The following is a 24,014-nucleotide window of genomic DNA, read 5'->3' as shown; positions in this document are numbered from 1 at the left end:
CAGGCCCACACCAAACCACAAACACACACAGAGCATTGCAAGTGATAAGAGTGCTCACTCACATGAGTAGTAGCCCACATCAGCATTAGCAGAGAGCCGGGCAATGTCAAAACTCTCCTGCATAGTTACATCCCACTTCTTGCGGTACCGGCTGTCGTGAAGGACGTCGAACATGGTAGCAGCTGACACATCATTAACTATCATTTTACACTGGGGAAACATACAGAGGGTTACAGGACACCACCCACATAGCACGACAGCCTAATAAAACTGATTTATTTTTCAAAAGGTATTATAGTTTTTAGATTTGGTGCTAAAGCAAACTCACCTTCATCTTGTGGACTTTAGGTACGTGATTTCCTTTATTCACAGCGCGCACCTCGATCCACACTTGCATCCCATTGTTGTCATACTTATTTTGCCAGTTGTCGGTTGCTAAACACTGTTTTTTGAAGTCAACAAAGACCGCCTCATCGGGTAAAATATTCGAAACCCGAGACATATTCGTCTGTTTTAAAAGAAGCCTTTCTTCTTAAAGAGGAAAAAGAAAAATAATATCCTTCAATCTGATCGCCCCCAGAAAAGTTCAGTCTCTCTGTGCTTTTCCACGGACGAGATTTAAAGCTTCTGCCGACGTGGTGCCCTCGGTGAGAGAGATATATGTCTGCTGATCCAGTTGAGCAAGATTTTTGTGTTGAATTCCTGAGCCATTCCTTCAAACACCTCTCCCGCTGACGTAGAGGTTACTTCCTGAAACCAGGTGTGCGTAAAGGAAAAAAAAAAGGTGTGCCCCGCCCTCAGCTGTCAGTGCAGCTACTATAGGTCGAAACTTTAACTAAACTTAAAAAGTATTTTTAGAAAAGAGCAGCCTTACTGGGTGTTATTCTGAGTAAGTATTAACAATACAAACAGGGGTGCACTCACAGTACTCTGCGCATTGTGGGCGGATCAGGGGAGTGGGTAGGTGAGAATTGCTCAGCGTCGATCCATTCTGAGTATCATCACGACTGTGAAAACTAAACAAAAGCACACCTTTATTAAACTATGAGTGGAATGTTTAAAAAAAATCTGATTTTCACACTTATATTTGATAGTGGCATTACAGTCTGAACCATTTAGGCTTCTTTGGTTCAAATTAGACTAAGTCTACATTGAATTCCTGACTAAATTGAGCAAATTGAAAGTGTCTTTTCACATGGATATTTAGGGATGTACTGCCTGTCTCATCTTGAAAAAACAAAACACCCAACTCTACCACGTGCAAGCAAAACAGGTTTTGAAATCTGTTGAAGAATTTGTTTTATCCACTTATTTAGCAGAAAGTAATGGATGGATGGCTTTTCTTATTCAGCCAGTTTCCTAGACTTGCATCAAACCCAAAGAGCAAATCTTATATAGTACAATTAGGTGAAGATCTCCAATGAGAAAATGCTTTTTTGTAAAAGACTAGGCTTAACCCACGTCTGGGAAAAGCAGTCATCTGAAGCAGTGAGGACTGTGCACCATGAATATAGGATGCAGAAAAAGATGGTTCTTCTTACTGTACCAACATCCTAACACCAAGTCTTAAGCCCCCAACAGCCCTTAGAACATGTCTGTTGAAAATGCAAGCTGAGATTTGTTAGTGTTGTACCAAAGCTGTGTTCAAGTATTGCATAAAGTATTATTAAGAAATGTCTCTCTACTGCATACAACTTGGAATAAGTGAAGGTTTTTCCAGAACCTTCTGCTCTGGACACATAATACTCAAGGATGAGAGTAATAATCTATCTGTAGTAGGAATATTGGAAATAAAATTTCATTTACATTCTTTAGTTAGATATTAGCAGATTTGTGCAATGCAGTGTCATGCTCACATTTGACCACACCTAACTGTTATAACATTTTACAACCGTGATGTGTTACATAGTTTCAATGGTGACGTGTCACACACCTATGTATAACCGGCTCAGGTGCTGTGACTCATTTAGAACTTTATTAACCTCCTAGGACCTGGCGTCCACATATGTGGTCATCACATTTTGGGTTAGTTAGACCAAAATACTCAATTTTGCTCTACAGGGGCCTGATATCCACTTACGAGGACATTATACTGCTACTGTTCTATCGAAATTTTAAACAAATATCCTCATATGTGGCTCTCATTTTTCTTAGAAACAAAAATCAGGTAAAAAAAAATAAAATCTGGTCATTCTTTGTTTTTACATTCATCGGGTCCCAATATGCCCAGATATCAAAGAGAAATCAAAAATGCATGCTGTGGAAGAGTTCGGGTCTTAGGAGGTTAATGAACAGAATTAATATGACTGTTGCCATAAAATAACGAGTTTAAAAAAAATGAACACAGAGGTTAAATTTTGGTGAAATATCTTTATTTTACTCCATGTGATAAGCCTACACTTGTTGTCATTAACTCTCCTTTTTATACATAAGATAGTAATAGTACAGTATTCACACAAACATTGCTAAACACGAGTAGACATATTTCAAATGGACAGACACAATTCAGAATAGCACAAAGCTGAGTATTTAGTAATAGAAGAGCTGCTCATGTTAAAACGGTTGTTCGCGTTGCAATTTAAATACCTTAACTTTCAAATCCATTTTTTAAAAACGCTGGACATTTAAAAAAAAAAAAGCTACAGCAAACGATCAGTGTCTTTTGTTGTGCTATGGCTGGTTAGTTGGTTTGGGAGACGGTGTAGGCTTTAACTGTGACTGTAAATCAAGCAACACACCACACCGGCAAAAAAACAACCCCCCCCCCCCAAACTCACTAGGCGTAAATGTCACCTGTAGGTGGCGCCTCAGCAAACACGCAAACAATAAATAAAATAAAACTTTAAAACATGCGTATCGGCATCTGTACTTTTGGTCACGCGTACAATGTTAGCTGTATGTCCAAGTTACAAAATAAATAAACCAACAGTCCTACACAGGCAATAGCAATACAGCAAAAGATATGGCAACTAACGTCTGCACTTTTTTTTACAGCAAGGGTGTTAGTAAGCTTTAGCTGTATCTGAGGACATCTATCTACCAGCTCTACAAACAACTAGTGAAGCCATGAACCAGTCAGCAGGCTTCTCTGATATTTTACAATATTGTGGCTTGATTCAGTGCACAACGTTGGTGAACAAACAAGCAAGGCATCTGTGTTCTTATCCATGGAAATCCTGCGGGGTGAGCATGCTGCATGTTGTTGCAATAGTGTAATCAACACAACACAAATCGTCGATGAGATGGTGACCAAAGTGACAACTCTCCATCGACGTGGAAAAACTGATTTTCATAGTATTAGGGGACCATCTACTCAGAATGCCTCCTCAGACATGTTAGTACAGTGCAGAGCTCATTCAACAACATATAAACTTTTAGGTTAGTAGGCTTTCTAATTTGTTTGGGCTGGTTTCCCTTTTACAATGGATATCCATTTCCTTATTACACATCCTTCTGCAGTACTGTTAAATACAAATTTGTGTTAATCCGGTCCACTTATACACTTGTATTTGGCAATGTAAGCTCGCAGACATGTTAGGTATAAGTAGTTCCACTGACACAATGAAAAGGGTTTACTTGAGCCTAATGTGGTAATATAATGTTTTGCAATGATAACAGTTCACTGGTTGAGAGCCAGTCGTTACTTCCTCAAAATAAGACAAAGTCGACAAATGATAAGCCGTTTAGGAGACAGACCTCTCCATTTGAAACAAAAACAAAAGGATAGGCAGAGAACTCAACCTTGTAGAGTCATTTAAATAATCCCAAGCAGTTTTACTTTACAACAACAAGAGTAACAGCACTAAGATTCTAAACTGTGCAATAACTCAAGAGCAGTTAGCTATGTCAGTCTGCAATCCTATATAATGCCATGCAACTGGATGAAAATCTGAACATATCAATTAACTTATTCCTTGTTTTAAATGTTTACTTTTGAACCATTTTTTCCCCAAATAATTTGTTTCAATACAGTAATGCACATCCACACGGTTACTCTGAAAAGTCACTGAGTTGAAAAGGGAAAAAAAAAGAATAAAAAAAAAGACAGGTCCTCCATCCCGATGGCCGTGTGCCAAGGGTGGAGGAAAGTGGCCACTGAGAGACAAGCTGTTGGTGGGGAGGAGACAGGCTGGCAGGGGCTGAGGTGTACTAGCATGAGCAGCTGCTCTCAGTTACAGTCATCTCCGGCTGTTTCTCCAATTTGATGTCGATCACTGAGAGAAGTTAGTTAAGTAACACTTCACATGAATTGCAGATTTCACTTCTTTTTTTTTTTTGTTTTTTGCAGTGCCTTTCATTCTCTGCATTCTTTCCAGTCAACTAAGTCGCAGTCAGTGCTAAGTTACAAATATTTTTAAAACTGTGGCATGACAAAAGGTATGGCAGCAATTTCTGCGCAAAAGCAACTCAAAAAGGATACTGTCCTCTTTGCTTTTCTCTGGTGTGCTATCCATCCCAGGCAATGCAGCAGCAACGCGTCGGAACAGCTGCAAAACAGTAAGAAAAATTAAACATTTGAAAGGAACAATTTGGTAAATAAAATGTAGTAGTTTAAGTAGCAAAAAACACAAGACACAGTCCTGTGAAAAGAAAAACTCTCACAGGTCTTTACGCAGTCCTGTAAAAAACTAAGAGCTAATTTCTGTTGTACACTTGCTGATGTGCTTGGGATCGTTGTCCTGCTGAATGACCCAGTTTTAGTCTTTGGACAGATGGCCTCATATTTGATTCAAGAATAATTTGTTTACAGAGAAGTTCATTGTGGACTTGATGGCTCCAAGGTATCCTGGTCCTGTGGCTACAAGACAAGTCCAAGTCATCACCCCTCCACCACCATGCTTGACAGTTGGTACGAGGTGTTTGTTTTTCGCATAATGTGGCACAACGCTTTACGGCCAAATCTCTACACTTTGGTCTCATCTGCCCAAAGGACATTGCTCCACAGATTTAGCGGTTTGTTCTTATACAACTTTGCAAACTAAACTATGCTCCTTCTGGGAACCTTCAAAATAAGACACCCCCCCAAAATGTCCTATCATATATCTTTCAGCATTGAACATGCTAACCAATGTCTATAGAGTCTGACATGTAGCTCTTGAGTTTTTGCAGTTTATCTAAACATTGCACGATCTGTCCCTTTAGTGGAAGACTGTGGCATTGTGTTAACACATTTCAATGTTCCAGACTTCACAGAGGTTCTCACATTTGCTGATCATCATTTCATCAAGTGCATTTCATAAGCAGCACCTGGCTGCTACTCAGCCTCTTTATTCCTATTGAAGCAGCAAGAGTGAAATTACTTTTTCACAGGACTGTACAGTACATTTTCTACAGATGTAGCAGGAAACTGTTTATACTCAAATCTCCAGAAATGTGTTTTTATTTACATGTTTACTTAAGGCCCCAACACTAAGGCACTCACACTGAAACAAAGCCCCTGGCATCCTAAAGAAGTGAGATATTTCAGTCTTGATGATAAATGTTTGATTCCAAACAGCCAAATACAGTCATACATTAGAGTTAGATAGATTATCATGGAAAGTACTGAAAATCTGGTAACAATACAGTTTATCATATTACCAAACCCTAGATGGTAGTCAATGGGCAGTATGTAATTAAATTATAGCTAGTTATCTCTAAATATTGCATTTCATTGAATAAACACAAGTGGTAGTCAATGCAACGTTACAGTCATCTGCTGAGAAAATTTATTATATTCATAGAAATGTTTTAGCAAATCAGACAGAGTACTGGGAAATAAAGGCAGTTGCAATAAACCTGCGCAGAGCAACTGCACTGAAAAGTCTGTGTGGAGAAAGCTACGACAGGTCATGATGAGCCACGAGGGGGGACAGAGTAGAATTAGCTCAACTACCCTGAGAAAACGGAATCGCTACCTGTTTGACATTGTAGCCAGTCTTTGCGCTGGTTTCAATGAACATGACATTCAGTTCCTTAGCTCTCTGCTCGCCCTCCTCCGTGGTGATCTGTCTGCTCCGGTAAAAGCAGAAGGATGGAGATGGCCGAACAGACAGATATGGAAAGAAACCGCAAAGAGGACAGGCCAGAAGAAAAGAGAAGAGATGGAGAGAAGGACAAAGAGAGCTCAGCAATGAATCTTGTTTGGAGTGAAGAAGAGAGTGGTTAGTTTATAAGGCGGACAGAGACAAAGGGACAGAGGCTGCTGTGCTGAGTAAAGACGAAACAGCATAAAATCCACTCCGAAGGTCAATGATTCATTCAACAGCCACACTCTAATCCATTAAATGATCGAAGACATGGAGGAGCTTCACACCCCAGATGTCACAGGCGGGCCTCCCTAACCTCTGGGACAGTATGAGCCTTGCTTGAAACAGGATAATTTGTCACCATTACACCTGCTCCTGCTGAACACCAACCTGTTTGACGTTATAGCCAGCCTTGGCACTGGTCTCTATGTACATCACATTGAGCTCACGAGCTTTCCTCTCTGCCGCCTCAACAGAAACTTGCCTGCCATGGTCCCGGGAGGGGTAAGGTGAGGGTGAAGGATGGAAGTGTGGTGTTTTTAGGGGAAAACACAAAAAAATATTCAAAATGACATGAAGAGAAAAAACGTAAGGCAAAAGAAAAAAAAAAGGCAGAACAGAAATATGATCAAAGTATAAATAAAAAAAAACCCCAATATAAATAAAAAGTATTTAAATAACTTATAGAAAGGCTGAAGTATGCAACATTACAAGGAAATAATAAAAGTAAAAACTGGATGAGATGCACTGAAGGGAAGTGGGATTCCAGGCTTTGGCAGAGTTTATGCTACACAAAGATACCTGTTTTGTAAATGCACTAGGATCCATTTATCAATCTTTGTAAATAGAACACGAAAACAATCATTCGCGCTTATCACACAACCATGTACCTTTTATCCGCTAAGTCTGTTTTGTTCCCGACGAGCATGATAATGACATCACTTCCTCTCTCTGTTCTAACATCATCAATCCACTTTGAGGTTTGCTGGAAAGAATTAAGATCTGCAAATGGGGTGAAAACAAGCAACAAAATACAAAGTCATTATACACATCAGCCACATGTGCCCCAAAATACATGAAACATCTGTTACAATACATTCAGTTAAAAGCCTAATCTTATATAAGAAAAACCTGTAGTTATGTGTTAGTGAGCAGGAGTATTCAGAAGAAAAAGCTTGGAGAAGAAGTGTATTTTGTATTAGTGTACTAGCAGAAATAAAGAGCTTCCTTCCTATTACTCTAGAGCCCTACAGAATGGTTAGAGGACAGCCCTGACTCACTGGTGATGTCATAAACAACCACAGCAATGGTAGAGTCACGGATGTAGCTGGGAATTAGGCTACGAAAACGCTCCTGTCCAGCAGTGTCCCAAAGCTGGAGCCGGACCTGAGGATTGGAATTGCAGAAGAAGAAATTGACCAAAAAAAAAAAAGTCGAGATAAAGGGCAGCAAAGGGAAGGATGAGAATGTGGAGAACAGGACAGACATAAAAAGAATTGCAAGCCAAGCAGTAAAGAAGAGAATGACCTTTAAATGGAGGAATTGCGAAGAATCATTCAAATGCAGAAGGCTCAAAGATGACGGGTGTTATGCAAATGTGAAAGTAGGCCCTGCTGAATCATTATTTAGGCAGCTCTCACAGGATTTCTGCTCATGAAGTGACATCGGCAGACATCTTTTTCCTTATTCTTCAAGTAAGACTTATAACTATTAGCATTTACACTCCCCTGGACACTGCTGGAGAAATGCTTTTGAATCACTACACCTAATACAAACAGTATCTGAAATATACCCTAACATGCTATCCAGCGGGTTTGCTAGGCTCATTGGTGCTTTTGATTTTGTTTTTTGCCCTTCCACATACTAAGTGAAGGACAAGGAGGAGAGGCAAAGCCACAATACCTACTGGCTATGTCATAAACCACCACAGCGGCGGCTGAGTCGCGGATGTAACTGGGGATGAGGCTGCGGAAACGCTCCTGTCCGGCTGTATCCCAGAGCTGCAGCCGGATCTGTGGCCAGCCACGAAACAAATGTGGGAACATGGGGGCAATTCATGATCCAGCCAGGGGATGGAAGGAAAACAAAATCTTGAAATAATGATGGGAACTAAAAACACGATCACATGTTCAACAAAATGAGTGAAAAAACAAAAAACTAGGATAATCTATAAACAATGTGGAATGGTGTGATACTAAGCAGAAGCATGCTTCTATGGCAGTTTTAATACCTGACCAGTTGGAATGATGTAAATTACAGTAACACACTGGGCTTACCGTGCGATCTTCCAGATACATAGTTTTTGACAAAAAGTCAATACCAATTGTTGCCTGTAAAACAAACACTTCAATTAAACAGTGTTACCAGCAAGTTAAATGTATTACATACATTTAAAGAATCGTTACCTACATTATATGTTAAAAACATATTTTATTGACCTTTTTCATAACATAGCTAAAAAATGTCCAGAAAGAACAAAATTATCAAGTATTGTGATAGCGGTTTTGTGTGAAGATGCTTTAGATAGGAGTTCATCTGTAGCTGGACTTGACATAAACAGATGATAGTTCTTTCTTTTTCCTTCTGTCATGATTTTTGTACTTAAATCTGAGGCTGATGATTTAGTTAATTTGCCTTACATGTAGATTCTTATATCAGGAGTTTGTCATTTAAACTCTAAATGAGCCAAATAAAGATAAACTACTACTACTTCTACTGACATTTAGACTTGTCACACAGGTAGCACTCATAATCTAATCAGTGGAATGCACTTACATGCTTCCTAACATCCGGAGTAAGTGATTTTTGTAGCAAGCCCTTTGTGTGTTGCAAACATTCTACTCTGGTTGACTGGTGAAACATAATGGTTTCGGCAATTTGAAGTAACACGTTATTCATGTTTCATTATACACTTCACAGAAGGTAAAACCTCAGGGGCTTAGCTAGCAAGCTGATCGCAAAAATGGACACTATATTTACCATATTTACAAGAATGTGAATAGACAGATTACTAAATGCAAATTCCCTATGCCAAATACAATTAAACTAAATGATCCCATAATTTCCTCAGAGATTAATAAAGTATTGTTTTGTGTTAATCTTTTTTAATTGTCCAATTTAAATTTGTCTAAATATTTACAAGTATCAGCTACTGACATGATAAATTGGTCTATTTTATTCTATTTTAACTGTCACATATGTTATTAGATGATCAGTCGCATTGAAACTGTTAGCTCGTTTTTTATTACACCTGTGCTTGTGGCAAAAAATGTCAGTTTTCAGACAAAAATGACTACACAAATCCCTGTTATAACTTCTTTTTACCTGGTAAGTGTTGTCAAAACTGTCATACATAAACCTGGTGATGAGTGAGGTTTTCCCAACTGTACAGAAAAAACACAGTCACTTTAGTAACACAAGAGGTATTCCAGGTAATTCAAGCCTAAAACCACCACTCAAATGGTAAATTTAAAAATTATATAATTGTGTAATTAAGTCTGTATTCAATGAAGAGAGAGAAGAAAAATGAGTCGGTGACATCACACGGTGAGTAAACTGCTATTACCACTGATGCAGTGTGAACGACTGAACCCACACGCTGAGCTGGCAATATGGGTGGAGCCACAAAATCTGGAAAATTAAAATGTACTCGACCCCTGACAGCTGGCTCGTAATACCATACTGTATCAATTACACGACACAAACATTACTAACAACAAGCCACGTTTTGCAATGTCAGAGTCAGTCTCCGAACCTGAGCAAAAATAATGGCAATAAAGGAAAAAGGCCGACTGGTGCGAAACCACCGGTCGACGTGGCTTGTTCAAGATGCTGCAGCAGGAAGCTAACAGCCAAACAACTATACACCGACAAACAGACGGTTTAAATTAATTATTGAGATTTTCTGTTTGAAGTCTGTGATCTGTAACAGACTTAGAGCAACTATGTAAGTCTTTAAAGTGCGCAAGCGAGCGTCAACATTGACGTTTTAGCCCAATAGAGCTAACTAACTGCTAGCTACAAGCAGAAGTAACGTGCTAACAACGAACCTCCATCACAAACTAATGGGAGGAACAATGACAATGCCCATTGACTCATTTCGTTAATTTTTAATATGTGGATAAATCTTGAATACAGCTGCTACGACACAATAATTTGTCGTATTCTTGCCCTCTTTTAAGGCACAAAACAAGCTAGTTTAGCGATCTACCTCAAGCTAATGGTAGCTATTCAATGACATCATCACCGGGGAGAAAAATCGGTAGGTTAATAATCTTTGTCATGCTCTAATATTCTTTGTTGACCTTGCAAAATTAACAGATTGTCCCGTATCATTACTGGTCACTAATATACACTACATGACTGTACCATACCGTGCAATTTTAAGCTAACACCACAAAGCTAGTTAGCTGATCTTGCCAGTTCTCCCAACATTTCCTTTCATCTGACCAAATTAACGCTTCTCTAAGTACTTCGTGCCCATCTTACCACTCTGTTCGCCCAGAAAGACGAGCTTGAACTTTCGTAAGGGGTTGCCAAACTCTCCGCCGCCGGTCGTGGTTGACATTTTGTCAAAAAAATAAACAGCTTACTAGCTGACTTGGCTAATGATGTGATGTCTAGACCAGAGAGGACCAAGCCGTGTATCCTTATCCTACACTAGCCAGCGCTATTGTTTTCTGAAACATACAGCAGTGGAAATAGCGCCTTCAAGTGGCAAACACAGAGACAACAAAAATGGCAAAGTTAAGAAAGGCCTTGCAATCAGGATCACCATTCTATTGCAATATTTTCAGGTTGAAAAATCTGCAGAAACAATAAATACATAATTTAAATGCATTTGTTTACAGGGAGCGTAAATGTTTACACAGGACATTTTACAACTGCAGGAAATTTCCTGTAATATATTCATTCAGTCAAATTAACTCGTGGAACCATGTTACTTTCATTTTTAACAATTATTTTAAATAAAATAATTTGTGTAGTTTATTCAAGCAAATATTTGAAAATAAAGAAAAAATAATAAATAGGATAAAATCCCAAAAAATAAATTCTGAATAAACTGCATGATGGGCAGTTGGGCAGAATAGATTTCAAATTAATATAAATGAAATCTTATGTGAAATTGAGCATTCAGTATGAGGGTGACTGTTTTCAACTTAATGGTCAACAGTTAGGTAAACAACTTTTTCAGCATTGGTAACAAGGCTGCATCAAGCTGACAAGTCATTTGATCTGTAGCAAACAGCAACTGAAATATCTAATAAAAAAGTTTATTATTTTATATATTTATTATTATTATTATATAAAGTGTCTTCCAGTTGTAGAATTAACCACAAAAAGGTCTTCCTGAATATTGTATCTCAATCAGAAAACATTTTATAGTGCAGCAGATAACTGAACATTGCTGCAAAATCATCCACAGGTGGTTAGGGGTACCAAAGTTGCAATAGTCTTTTTATGATTGCTTAGTTATATTCGTAACACGAGTTGGCCAATATAACAATGAAGGACAGTGCTGTCGTGCGGCAAGAGGATTCTAGGTCAGATTCCAAAGAAAGACATAAATGTGAAGTTAGGTTAAGTGTTGTTTCTAAAGTGGCTGTTGGTTTGATGGTAAATGGTTATCTGTTTCTCTTTGTTACCTAAAAAATCCTTTATGACAGGATGTGTGAGCATGATAGAGCATGGGAATAAATGGCATGGCACCAGATGAAAACAAAAAATGTAAAATTGTATTGTTTTTTGAAAGATTGTTTCTGTAATCCGCTGCACTATTATTGGGAGAAAGAACCACAAGAAGCAGAGAAACAGTTATATATTTTTGGGTCACTATTTACAGACAAGTAGGCCATGCGAAATGTTACCGAAAGCTGGAAGGAAGGAAATGGCTTGCTGCAACTTTTCGGAGCAGTGGTATAATAACTGGTTACACCCAGAAAAACTTTAACTGTGACTTAATCTAGCAAAAAATGATAGCTAACATAAACATAAAAATGTATCAGTTTGGTTAGTGTGGGGGAAAAAAAAACCTTCCAACACCAAAACAGATCATAAATATGAACAAAGAGAAGTTTGTACTTGAGAAAAATGGATTTATTGAGTTCTCTTAATTGTCTTAACAGAGTGTCACATTTGTGTTTTTAGAATAGCCACTCATTTCATCCATTCACCATTTTTCAACATGTAATTTCTAATGACATACAAATAAAGATTACGTTAAATCAAGCTCTGCATCCTCATTACCAATGACACATATTGAAAGGTCTACTCTATTGTGGGACACATCTGTTGGATTCTAGTGCTATGATGTCACGCACGGAAATTTCACACAGACTTCTGACCCTCAGTAATTGAGTTCTCATAGTTATTTATAATAGAATTGAATATATACAGGGGAAATTTGAGCATTTTGTGCTCTTCTTTGCTGATAATGAGTTCCTTTGTGTTCTGTGTTCTCTGCATGAGAGATGATTTTCCTTGACTGGCTGCTTCAACCATCCGTGGTGTTAACTGTGATATCTGACCTGTGGATAAAATGGACAGACAATGGACTGTGACTCTAACATTATTCAAGGTAACTTATGGAATATATCTCATCTAATTTTGTACAATCCAGTTTCCAAAAAGCTGCAACATGAATGCAATGATTTGGAAGTTATTTAAATACTGTATTTAAAAAACAGCATATCAAATGTTGAAAATTAGATATGTTTTGTGTTTGTAGAGAGAGAGAGTGGCAGGGGCATTTTCATCATTATTTTAGATCACGTCTTTTTTTGTTTAGGGACACTGTTAATATTTGGGAGGCCTGATGGGAACAGTTGGTGTAATTTGAGAGCACAGTGTTTTCCAGTTCTTGTTTGATGTAGGACTTCAGCTTCTTTGCAGTCTGGGGTCTTTTTCATTTCATAACACTCCAAATATTTTCATTTGGTGACAGAACGAGACTGCGAGCTAGTTAAGCACCTGGAGTATGTGCTTAATTTTTAGTATTGTTTTAGGAAATAAGCAAGACCTTATGTGAACTAGAAGCCATGGATATGTTGCTATGAAACCTACATATACATTTCAGCATTAGTGATGCCATCACAGATGTGCAAATTACACATGATACATGCACCCCTCTCTTCTTCTCTGTGCTAATAACAAGCTGGTTGGTCCCTTTTCTAAGCCCAGATTATGCTTTTTGACCTTGTCTCTTGTATACAGAAATTTTTCTGAGCTTTTAAATCATTCAATAACATTATGTAGTTCTGTTAAACAAAAATGTATTCTTTAATTGTTGAACTCTTTGTTCACACAGTCTTTTACTGAATTGTAAACCCTCTCGCTCATCTTTGCTTTGCTGAAAGTGCCAGCCTCAGTCGGGGTACTCGTTCTACAACCACTCAGTTATCTCATTTAACTTAAAACATTTTGAGTTTCAACATTTGATAAGTTGTCTTTGTAGAAGGGTTACATTTTTCAATACATACATGTTGTAGTGTCCCTTGGGTTTTTTTGTTTGTTTGTTTGTCTGGTTTGAAAATTGGGTAATGGATTACTTTGATTTGTGAATTTTTATACAGTATTGCAGGCCACCCCTTCTTTTGTATTTATACCATCTGCCATTTTTCAGACTCATACACTTTCAGATATTGCCCAACTTTCAAAAATCTGCATACATGCTGCTATTAATGTCTACTGGAGATCTTTTAATTATTGATCTTGGGGGTGGAGCAAGAGGATTCAAATTTGATTTTTCACACAGGATCGAAGGGTAAAACAGGACACTCGTTCAAGGGCCATCACTTCTGCGCTTTTGCAATTCATGCAATTTTCTATCCAAATAGTTCTTTAACATGTGTTTTATGTCATCATCTAATATTTTAGTGTGTAGGGATGTTATAGGAGGGGCAGTAACCCTTGAAGAAGTGAACACTGCACAACTCACTGTATCTGAGTTGACCTCACCTGAACTAAAGAGGCATTTAATCCAATTTGCTGTGGTTCATAAAACACATAATTGTTCATGAGAAACAAACATGAACATCATATACAATTATCACTGCCACAGGCGAATACACGTCTTTTTATAGAGACTATTTTATACTTTATACTTACACTTCTGCTCAGTACACAGTAATGGCACGCAGTAAAGGGGAGAGCATGGCATATAGATGACAGTAAGATCAGTTACAGAAAGCTACTGTCTAATTTTAGTGATATTTCAGGAAGTATTTTAATGGTAATTTAGCTGGCACTAGCAGTTTACAAAATACAGAACTCACCTGCAGGCTTTGGGGACATCAGTGTCACAGGAAGTTCCACGACAACATCACTAAACATTTTACAGATTAACATATACTCGTGAATAATTTGCATTCATTTACACAACTGGCAATAAATGAAGGAGAACTGATATTTACCGTCCTGTCAAACCACCCAGCAAGCTATGGTCAGAGAGAAATGATAAAAGAATCCCTTAGTCTGCACAGTTTGGCACAAAAAAAGGAAAGCGTTATGGGTTAGTGTTTTCTATTAAGCCTTACCCTCCACTCGAAACTGTAAGAGTGACCTTGACTTTGTAGGAGATAATAATTCCCTGCATCTCCTTCTCTCCTTGACTCCTGCAAGGAGATGGGAATAGTTTATGATTTAAACCTTGGGGATTTGGTTTAAGGTGCTATAAGTGGACGGCAGAATATATAGTGACAACATTGCTGCTCAAAAAGAGGATGAAGGCCCATCCTAGCTTCACCTAAAAGAGACCTAAAAGTCTTACAGCGTTGTGGATGCTAAGTTGGTGTCCTGATCTTTTAGACGTCCATCGACTGCAAGACCTCGCTTTTCTTTGTTGTTGGCAAGCAGGGGGGTTACTTGGAAGGACTTCTCAAATGTAGAGATGGCATTTACGGTCTCTCTGTGTTTAGAGGTGAAATAGAGGGAAAAAGAACTCACACTAGGTTAGTATTCATTTTTTTCAGTTAATCTACTTAGGGCCTTTTTCATTTTAAGTAGCAATAAAATACAGACATATTGGAATATTGGTGTGTGTGTGTGTGTGTGTGTGTGTGGGGGGGGGGGGGGGGTCGTTTATAGCCTCAGATTCACTGATAGTTACAGCACATAATGTACTTTTTAGATACATTAATTTGAACCAGAAATGACTCGAGTCCGGTTATTATTCGCCTTACCCAAACTCTTGAGCACAGACTTCCTTGACGTAAGTGTCAGATGAGTAGAGGACCACACTTGTGAGCTGGTTAACTTAACACAAAAATAGTTCATGTTAGAAGTATGAATTAAACTATATGCCTTGAAAATATTTCCCCCATCTCTTCAAACTATACAAACAAAAATGATTCTGATCAGACATATTTGGGTCCTTACCTGAGATTTTGATTTTCTTCACAGTCTTGTTGGTTTCATTGTTGATTTGCACTTTAACGGTTATTGGATCTCCATGGTAATAAACCTGGAAAAGAGTGATTTTAAAACACAGTTTAGCAATTATTATGTAATATTTATAATGGTAAAAATGCATTTGGTATATTTTCAAGTACCTCTTTTTCAAGGGAAGCCTCCAAGTGCACTGGTTTGTCACTCATCATAAACTGCTTGGATACATCAGCCTTGGCTCCGGCCTTGTTGTTAGCTGGGGCGAACTGTATTTTACGAATCATCAGACGACAAGTATCCCTAGAAGGAAATAAAAGGGAAGAGAATAACCCATGCATGGCCTTCATACACAGCTCAAAGACTGAAAGGTTTAAAATGACGCTGCACAAACATACTTTTTTTGAATGACTTCATCTGGATTGTCAGGTGCGTTGGCAATGTATGCTTTAATCTCAAAGTCCACACCGCAAGCCTACAACAAGGCGAAATCCAGATAAATAAATTTTTCCAAACATTTAACACAATGTGTAAGACTTAAAGAAAGCAAACAATAACACTGGATGGTAACTGTACCTTGCCTGAATCATTTAGCCCAGGCTGTAAGGAAACTGAGCATGGAAGATTTGGTGGCATCTGGAAAAAGAAGAAATGAGTCACATACATGAATGTTACACTTTAAAATGATTTTAAAATAAAAGCGGGGATATGATCTAAGGTTAATCAAAATACCTTGCATTGAAAATAATTTATTTGTTGTTACGCAAAGAGAAAGATTAAGGGTTTGGACCTGGAAGGAAAAGGCGTGCCCCTGCTCTCCAACTTTTTTCAAGAGGGATTCCATCATTGGGGATTTAGCTTCGCTGCCACCCATAGGTGGATACACCTGAACGCGATGTAGCCAGATGTCCCTTCTGAAGGTCAGTCCGATGACATCCAAGTCATCACTTCCATAGCGGAAGGCACAAGCAAGATAGACATACACTGCAGTGGGAAAATGTGTTGTTTCAGTCTGTGTCAGTAAATCATCGCTTATAACTTTTATGATTTGCAGACTATAAAGTAAAATACCTTTTCTGTTGTTAAGACCAGAAGGATCCACTTTAACTACCCCTTCTGCAAATATGAGAAGAGTCAATCCACAGCCTTAGATCTTTCACAGAGATTCTTATAAGTTCATATATTCACATATATCAGGATGCAGTTTTGCCACGCACCAACTATTTCTACTGAATCCACATTGTCCACAAAGTCCCTTTTCCCCAAGTACAAGGCAATCTATATGAAATGAAGAAAAAGGAAAACGGTTACTCCTCCACAAGATTAAAAAAAATGTGGACGCTATTTCGGGAAGTTGGAATAGCAACATACAAATTGCACTCCTCCCTGTGCTCAAGGGGTGCCCTGTAATGATTATATTGTAGAAGCCACTTACAGTTCCATTCCCACTGGTCTTCTTAAATACTCTGGAAATGAAAAAAAAAAGAAAAGAATCTGAATCTGAAGAGTATTTGAACCTGAAAGTCCTAAAAAAAAGGCCCTAAAACACATGCAGACAAAAACACAAGATGTTAAGTCTAAATGAGCAGTGACCCATAATTTCATTATTTTTTGCTTGATTATAAATAATGAGCTCTTTCCCCCTATTTTCTATAACATATTTGTGCACTTACAACTTTTCTAGTTTTTGTCCTGGATAACCTCCCACTTGCCATCAACTCCCTTGCTCCTCTCCTGTGAGGATGGATTAGTGCTTAAAGTCGAATTGAACCTGCTGCTACAAATGTCTAATCTGAACATAAGACGTGTGATTGGGTAAGCTGAGTAAACAAAGTTAAACATCATATAAAATATGAAAATGACATATTTGGATCAATACTGGGTTAGGCAGGCTATTTTATGAAATAGCTGTTTATGCTACAAAACAAAAAGTAGTGGCAGAATTGGCAAATTTAACACCCAAATTTATCCCAAGATATGGAGAGTGCAAGAGTGCAATCCTTTTGTTCTGGGCGGATGTAGTAAACAAACAGGTAATCCTTGGTGGTGTTTGTCGCTTTCAAATGCCACATAATCCTTTTAATGCTTTTCCAATCCACAAAATCCATCTTAATAAGGATTTTTCCTTAAGTGTCTAAAAAGTATAAAATAAATCAGAATCAGAATCAGAAAGACTTAATTTATCCCCAAGGGGCAATTAAGAAGTTTTAAGGTTGCTGCAGAAGCTACTTCTGTCACGATGTTACATCCAATCTACTATCCTTGTTTCTTCTAAATTAATTATCGCTTTCATCCCTCATGAACAACTTTTCGTGATTATAAAATAAATAATCAAAATTAATTAATTATTTAGAAATCATTCATATTTAACTGCATTAAACAGGTTGCCTAAAGTTCTTTTTGGATTTATATTGAAAGTTTGATGGTTGATTTTTAACCTCTCTAAAACTGTCACAATATTAACATTGTTGATGAATAAGCCTTAAACCTTTCACACTCACTTGGACATGTCGATGGCAAAATTTTAGGTCCACTCTGCAAAAAAAACCAAAACACAATAAAGTCATAAATAGCTCAAAACATGAGATAGTAACAAAAGGTATAACTATTAGGTGCTTTGGTTATCTGTGTCAATTTTAGTTTATTATGCCGGTACAGTACACGCTAGAAAGCTCCTCATTGATGACACTATGGCAAACGACAGTCATGTTGTTCCCTATAACTTCTAATAGGAAAGGATCTTTCTGATTTTATGGTTAGTTTAAGATCATAATCATAATAAACAACATTCCTAATACCTAGCGTGACACAGACCATGCGCTCCTTGTTAACGGATATATAAATATTGATAAAAACTACATATTCCCATGTAATAATACCGTGATAAATTTCCAACAAATGCTGACTCTGTTCTGTGCAGTTACAGTGATCCGATACCTTCTTCATATACCTTCTTCATCTGATTCTATTATGCTGCAGGTCAGCAAGAAAAACGCTAACTTACCGTGCCCTCGGTTCTGACAGTGAGTCGTCTCTGCTGTGCTCTCTAATCCTTCACTGTTGATAGTGTAAGTGCCTGCCAATCACGGACTCCCTATTGCTTTTATACTATGACCTCCCAACCTTGAAACTCTCCTCTTAAGCTTACTGTCCTGAAGAAGGCTGTTTTGGAGAAAATCTGATTATTTCATTATACCACTACTGTTTTAACCTACAGCATGTTTAAAAATAATACTGTGCACGTAGCTTCAACATAAAAGATAACGATAGGAGCCTTGGCATTAGTACAGCATGTAATGCAGAAAAACTTTTCATTTTATGTATTGATTTGAGCTTTTTTAAGAAGTAAATGTATGCATGAATAAAACTGGGAATTTGATACTTTGCAGGTATGGTGCAATAATATAGTTTAGTAACAAAATTTTCATGAATTCTTTGCTCTCAAGCTTCAGATGGTCTTAAAATACTAATTAAGACTTGCTAAGCTGTAAAGAATGCCTTTTGAATGGAATAAATGTTCAAGGACTCCCTTTCTTATAGCTTAAACTAGAGTAGAGTGGTATTAGTTGGATTTTAGTTGTTATGGTAGCAGGTCGACAGATGGCTCCTCCACCAAGCTTTGCCCAATCTGTGCACATAGGAGGTTTACATAAATCCAAGTGACTTAATGTTGCACAAGGAACACGGCCTTACAGCTAGCATCAGTCTGATTACAAAATCATCCTGGCAGTTCTACTGTTTAGCTATGAGCATGGTTGATTGAGCAACTTAATGATAAGCATGAGTATATTGTGATGTCATGCCAATTTTGGATCCTATTTGAAGTATGAAAACTGAAGCAGAATTTGTGGCTATGCCTTGATTCCGTGGTTTGGAATATTTGGCTTTAAGTTAATGAGGACCTGTTAGTTTGGGCTCTATGAAACTGGTCTACTTGAACTGTAGGCATTTGTTTGACCCGCCTTTAATGTCTGCCAAAGCACCAGCATTTATTAGCAGTGACCTTTAGCTTATCAACCATCTTTTCTTTAGCCTGAAGTAGTTAATTGATAAATAAGCGAGCTGGATGGATTGTCACACCTTGGCAGTCAAGAATAATGAATGAGATTGGTGTATGTGTGCGTTGGCCTCAGTGTGTTGGCCTCTCTGCAACTGTTATACAGGTACAAGGTTTGAGATCTCTTTAAAGCTGTCCTGGCAAGACAGCACTGGTGTGAAAAACAGCACCGGATCACCAGGTAGGTGTTAAATCTCTTTAATAGGTTAAAGCTGTCCTGATCATTCCACTATAGTGCAGTATAGAAAACAATCAGCTTCACTTCAATGTTTTCTGTGATTCTAATAAAGCAGTAAGATCTTGCACAGCTTAAGGGATTGAAAAGCAAGCTTCCAATTGCTCTAATACACAAGAAGTTATCGTGAGAAAGTAAACAATTTTTGGAAGGTAGGGGATATACAGGAGCATCTTTATGTGGAACCTGGTGATTTTAACACCCTAGAATTGACAGTGCTCAGGTGTTTCCTTTGATGGGATCCAAAATGCTTGAAACTGTCAACTCAGTAACAATTTAGAAATAGAAGAAATATCAACAGACTCAAAGTCTCAGGACTCTTAGTAATATGGGGATGTCAGTAAACTTTGACTCAGGAAGAAGGGAATACTATGCTAACTAAGAACTGTCTCAGAAATCGGTAAATTGTGAGTGGACTTGGGTTCAGAAACTGTTCTTGTGTTGATTGAAAATGAGGCAAAGAGATGTAGGGATGTAGCTGTCTGAGGATGGGACCTAGGTTTGGGCATCATCCATCTTTTCGAAACAGATGAGGTGTTAGTCGACCCAGAAAAATAACAGTAGTCGGCCAAGGAACAGGTGATGTTTCAGCTGAGGCATGAATAGATCAAATGTTGACCCAAGAGCAGAAGAAGAGCAGGAGAGGTGTTGACAGGTCTTGCACACTCAGAAAAAAAGAAGGGTGCCAGATGACTCAAGAGCTAAATTGGTTTTAAGTGACCCAGGAGGCTAAGAGATATCACCAAGGCTGCTGGGCATACGTGAAGAACACCAGCATGTCCCCTTCCCAAAAAAGGTGAAATCAGTTAGGCAATTAGCTAACTGTGTGAAAGTTGACATTTTTACTGGCTAGCAAACAGCAGTCTAGGCTGAGCAAGCAAGCTAAAAGTCGACTGGCTGGCCTCTAGTCTGGGTAGCTATTGGCTTGGGCCTAACATACTCTGGGGTCCAGCAGAAATCTAGATTGTGACCCTTGATATTATATTATATTAGATTAGATGAAACTTTATTAATCCCTCGGGTGGGTTCCTCCGGGAAATTCAGTTTCCAGTAGCAAAGCACCGAAAGAAGTTGCATGTTACAGATACATTAAGGGGGATGAGAGTAAGGATATAAGCATAAATACACTATATATACACATATATAGATACAGAATATACAATATGGATAAATAGGATTGCTCATTTGAGTGAGTATATTGCACAGTGATTATTGCACAGTCAAATATAAGAAAAAAAACCTTCATGACATGAAAAAAACATTAAAAAAGATGGAAAACATGGACGAGGACACTAAGAGGGAGGCAAAAGTGGTACAAACACACTCTCCAAAATGCCCAAAATGCTAACTTTAACAAATTTAACTACATCTAAATTATAAGTCTAATTTTAAGTGTTAAATGTAATGAAATCTGTTGATTTGAACTTTACTTGATTGCTATACTTTCAGTTTATAGCAAGTACATTTCCTTAATGATTAATATTTCAAATAAAAAAAAACTTTGATATAATATATTTCAATTACATTTCACTCAAAATTACTGCTTCATGTTTATTGAGAGGGAAGAATTTTTTTCTTTAGGGCTTGTGTTTCTAAAGGCACCACAGTGACTAGCTTTATAACAGTTTATGTTCATACACCATTTTAAGTCTCTCTCGGTTTGTTTATTTTATTTTATTTTTTTAACCTTTGGTTGTGTGATGTCACATACGTCCACATAAGCCCCTTATAGCTAATCTGGTGACAATTTAGGCAAGCACTTTATATAGACAGTCAGTATTGTCTCTCAAAGGGATTGCTGACTTGTCCCATTGTATTACAGCACCATGGTATTAACTACCTCTTAGCAACACAGTCTTCATCATGGTGCTAAATTTAGACAGACTTGCAGTGTTTGTTGCTAACAGTAACTCCATTAGTTCAGATGCTGAGCCAATTACATCAATTTCCAACAGTGCGAGGTGCTGTCGGTGTAACCTTGAGCAAAAATTTATTGGTGCGCATCATTACAATTAACATCACCGATTTTAATTATTTACACATACTGTGAACTCTTCATGTCAGGTAGGCTGACCTTTTGGCCTTATGCCACTTGTACTCCGTGCCTCCTGTGTGACCTTTAACCATGGTATTTTTAGCAGCTGCTGCTCATTAACTTAACTGAAAAGATGCTGTAACTTGGAGTGGTTGTGGCATCAGTTAGAAAGATCGCTGCTAAGATGCCTAATCATCCAAAAGGAGAGCAATTATTTGTCAACGATTTGTGATTTATAATGTGCCTTATTGGGGATTGTGTTTATTCTTAAAGTCAATCAGTCTAACAGCTATACTTTACACTGGTAGCAGTTTACATTTTTGTAAGGGCAGTTTAATTCATCCTATAGTGGAGATGATTTAGGAATACTGAGTATGTTTTTTATCAAGCTCAACTCTTGCCATTACTTGTCGTATTATTTTACAAAATATTTTGTATTTTGACTGTTATATTATTGATCCATGCAACTCTAAAGCTCATCAAGCATCTTTACCATACAGACAGACAGGGTTTCTGATTCAAGGTAAAGAGAAGGATAAAAGTCAGTTTCAAAAGCTGATTTGACTGCCAGCATTGGCAAGTGAGAGCGAGCAGATGACTCTTGGAGTACATTTGCCCGTCTCTGTGTCTGTTTCAGTATCCTGCCCAGTCCTTTCCTTACATAAGCACAACATTTGAAAGAACTGGATAGAGTAACAGATGTGACAGAAACCAATTACCATTGCACAACAATTGTGGTTTGTTAGAATGTTATATACAAAAATCTATGACTAAACAAAGAGATTTTAGCAGGAATAATATTGAACTTGTCAGTGTTTATCATAACTTTGATTCTGGTGAAGAGCTCTTCTGGTCACTAACTTCCAGTGAATCCACCTACTCTCTCTCTCTTTGAAAAACCTAAACTAAAACTTGAGAAATTGAGCATGGCATTTGTTTAAGTTGCTGCGCTCAGTCTGGCAGCTCACTGCTAGCCCACACCAGCTGATGGCTTAGCCGATACACCGCTCTAACCTTCAACTGGAAATCCGCATATATGACACACTTTTTAAGTTGCTTTTGCCTGTTTACAGTTGACTTTGCAATCAGCCTCCACCCTGTTTCTTCTTTCATTCTGTGTCTGATGTGATCAATATTTTTTTCTGTTATGTACTGTTGTCCTCTCACTTCTCTCTTTCTTCTAGCCATATGAAAAGGCCACAAGGTGTGACCTCCTTAAATTCATGAATATAAGAATAACAATCTGCTATCCTGACTGACATCCAAGAATCCTGTAGTGATTCCTACCTAGTGATGTGACTCTGGGGTGGATACTGTCTCTTGAGTGGTTTTTGATTGACAACATCTGAACAACAACTGAAATGTTGTTGAAATATAATATATAGTCATTATGTTTCAAGAATTAAACATTTCATCTTATTTCATCTTATTGTCATCTTATTGTTATTAGAAAAGTGTAAGTACCAGTCAGTTTATCTTAATATCTGTTGGCCTGGCATAAAATAATGAACAGATTGCATCAGGGTGAATGATTCCTACTCACCCAGTCTGGCTTTTCTTGTAGCACAACCCACCACGGGAAGCAGAGCTTTTAGCTGCTCTGCTGCTGCTCTTGCCCTATGACAGCTGGGATAGGCTCCAGCGCCCCCCGCGACCCTGAAAGGATAAGCGGAAGCGAATGGATGGATGGATATTATTATTATTATTAAGGTTCGAAGTGTTTTAACAGTATTTGATAAATTACCCTTATTTTTATTTATTTATTTATTTTACCATATGTATGATTTGTAATCACTTTGGATTTTCATCATCAGATGAACCATCAGATCATATTTTTAAAATACCAGCCAAACCAGCAATGACATTTCAGGCACAGTTATGTAATTGTCAATCATAATTACCGAAACTAAGGTAATCACAAATGAATCCCTGGTAAACATTAGCGGGTGAATTAATTGTTTCCTTGTCACCTTGGGTGTGCTAGTTAGCATATAGTGCTTCAGCTTGGCTTTTATGGTTCAGTAATGTGCTGTGTAAAGCACATGGTTATTCTAAAAAGAACTGATCACAGATTGAGAGTTAGGTAGATGCATCATCAGATTGGGATGTACTTGTGTCTATTTGTTTTATGGGCTCTGTGGTTGGTGGTCAGCACATTTCTGCTGAGTAGCAAAAGGCGGAACAGTAACAGCTTCCCACAGAGTTATTCGCTCCAGCTAATGTAGTGGGAGGAACGTAGGAGGGCTGAATAATGAGTGATGCTTTAGAAGGGCAAAAATAAGAATGTTAGGGATGATC

At 37.9% G+C, this 24,014-nt stretch overlaps 3 protein-coding genes across 8 annotated transcripts in view; all 3 read right to left on the bottom strand.

Moving 5' to 3' along the window:
- Positions 1-856, bottom strand: part of stard14 (START domain containing 14) — a gene marked incomplete in the record, with an annotated part of 4,955 nt that extends 4,099 nt beyond the window's left edge. Inside the window, 2 exon segments of the mRNA XM_014334285.2 lie at positions 63-210; positions 329-856. Coding sequence (XP_014189771.1) covers positions 63-210; positions 329-502 — 322 coding nt within the window.
- A 1,499-nt stretch (positions 857-2,355) lies between these two features.
- Positions 2,356-10,692, bottom strand: rab41 (RAB41, member RAS oncogene family). Of its 4 annotated transcripts, XR_315257.3 has the most exons (9): positions 10,497-10,692; positions 9,333-9,391; positions 8,285-8,338; positions 7,289-7,394; positions 6,899-7,010; positions 6,399-6,492; positions 5,898-5,991; positions 4,421-4,487; positions 2,356-4,214 (listed from the first exon to the last, which is right to left on the bottom strand). XR_315257.3 is itself a non-coding variant. In XM_005913241.3 (8 exons), the coding sequence occupies exons 1-8, from the start codon at positions 10,573-10,575 to the stop codon at positions 4,150-4,152; spliced, it is 636 nt and encodes a 211-aa protein (XP_005913303.1). In that variant the 5' UTR covers positions 10,576-10,692; the 3' UTR covers positions 2,356-4,149. The 4 variants fall into 4 exon arrangements, 3 of the variants coding, with proteins under 3 accessions (XP_005913303.1, XP_005913301.1, XP_005913300.1); XM_005913241.3 differs by lacking the exons at positions 5,898-5,991; positions 7,289-7,394 and adding an exon at positions 7,915-8,020; XM_005913239.3 differs by lacking the exon at positions 5,898-5,991 and having other exon boundaries at positions 10,497-10,690.
- A 1,394-nt stretch (positions 10,693-12,086) lies between these two features.
- On the bottom strand, positions 12,087-18,555 carry arr3b (arrestin 3b, retinal (X-arrestin)). 3 transcript variants are annotated; one of them, XM_014334275.2, is made up of 18 exons: positions 18,394-18,550; positions 17,891-17,924; positions 16,825-16,855; positions 16,607-16,667; positions 16,461-16,505; positions 16,180-16,373; positions 15,966-16,025; positions 15,788-15,864; positions 15,557-15,692; positions 15,384-15,468; positions 15,188-15,260; positions 14,776-14,913; positions 14,543-14,620; positions 14,420-14,443; positions 14,282-14,331; positions 14,115-14,118; positions 13,965-13,994; positions 12,441-12,535 (listed from the first exon to the last, which is right to left on the bottom strand). In XM_014334275.2, the coding sequence occupies exons 2-17, from the start codon at positions 17,896-17,898 to the stop codon at positions 13,982-13,984; spliced, it is 1,077 nt and encodes a 358-aa protein (XP_014189761.1). In that variant the 5' UTR covers positions 17,899-17,924; positions 18,394-18,550; the 3' UTR covers positions 12,441-12,535; positions 13,965-13,981. The 3 variants fall into 3 exon arrangements, with proteins under 3 accessions (XP_005913304.1, XP_014189760.1, XP_014189761.1); XM_014334274.2 differs by lacking the exon at positions 13,965-13,994 and having other exon boundaries at positions 12,381-12,535; XM_005913242.2 differs by lacking the exons at positions 13,965-13,994; positions 14,115-14,118 and having other exon boundaries at positions 12,087-12,535; positions 18,394-18,555.
- Positions 18,556-24,014: the final 5,459 nt, after the last annotated feature.

This window comes from Haplochromis burtoni, unplaced genomic scaffold (genome assembly GCF_018398535.1).
Source record: "Haplochromis burtoni strain Fernald_Lab_line unplaced genomic scaffold, NCSU_Asbu1 Contig_4, whole genome shotgun sequence".
In the NCBI taxonomy this organism is placed as follows: domain Eukaryota; kingdom Metazoa; phylum Chordata; class Actinopteri; order Cichliformes; family Cichlidae; genus Haplochromis; species Haplochromis burtoni.
The sequence above is the reverse complement of the archived record's forward strand: the minus strand, read 5'-3'. Positions and strand labels throughout refer to the sequence as shown.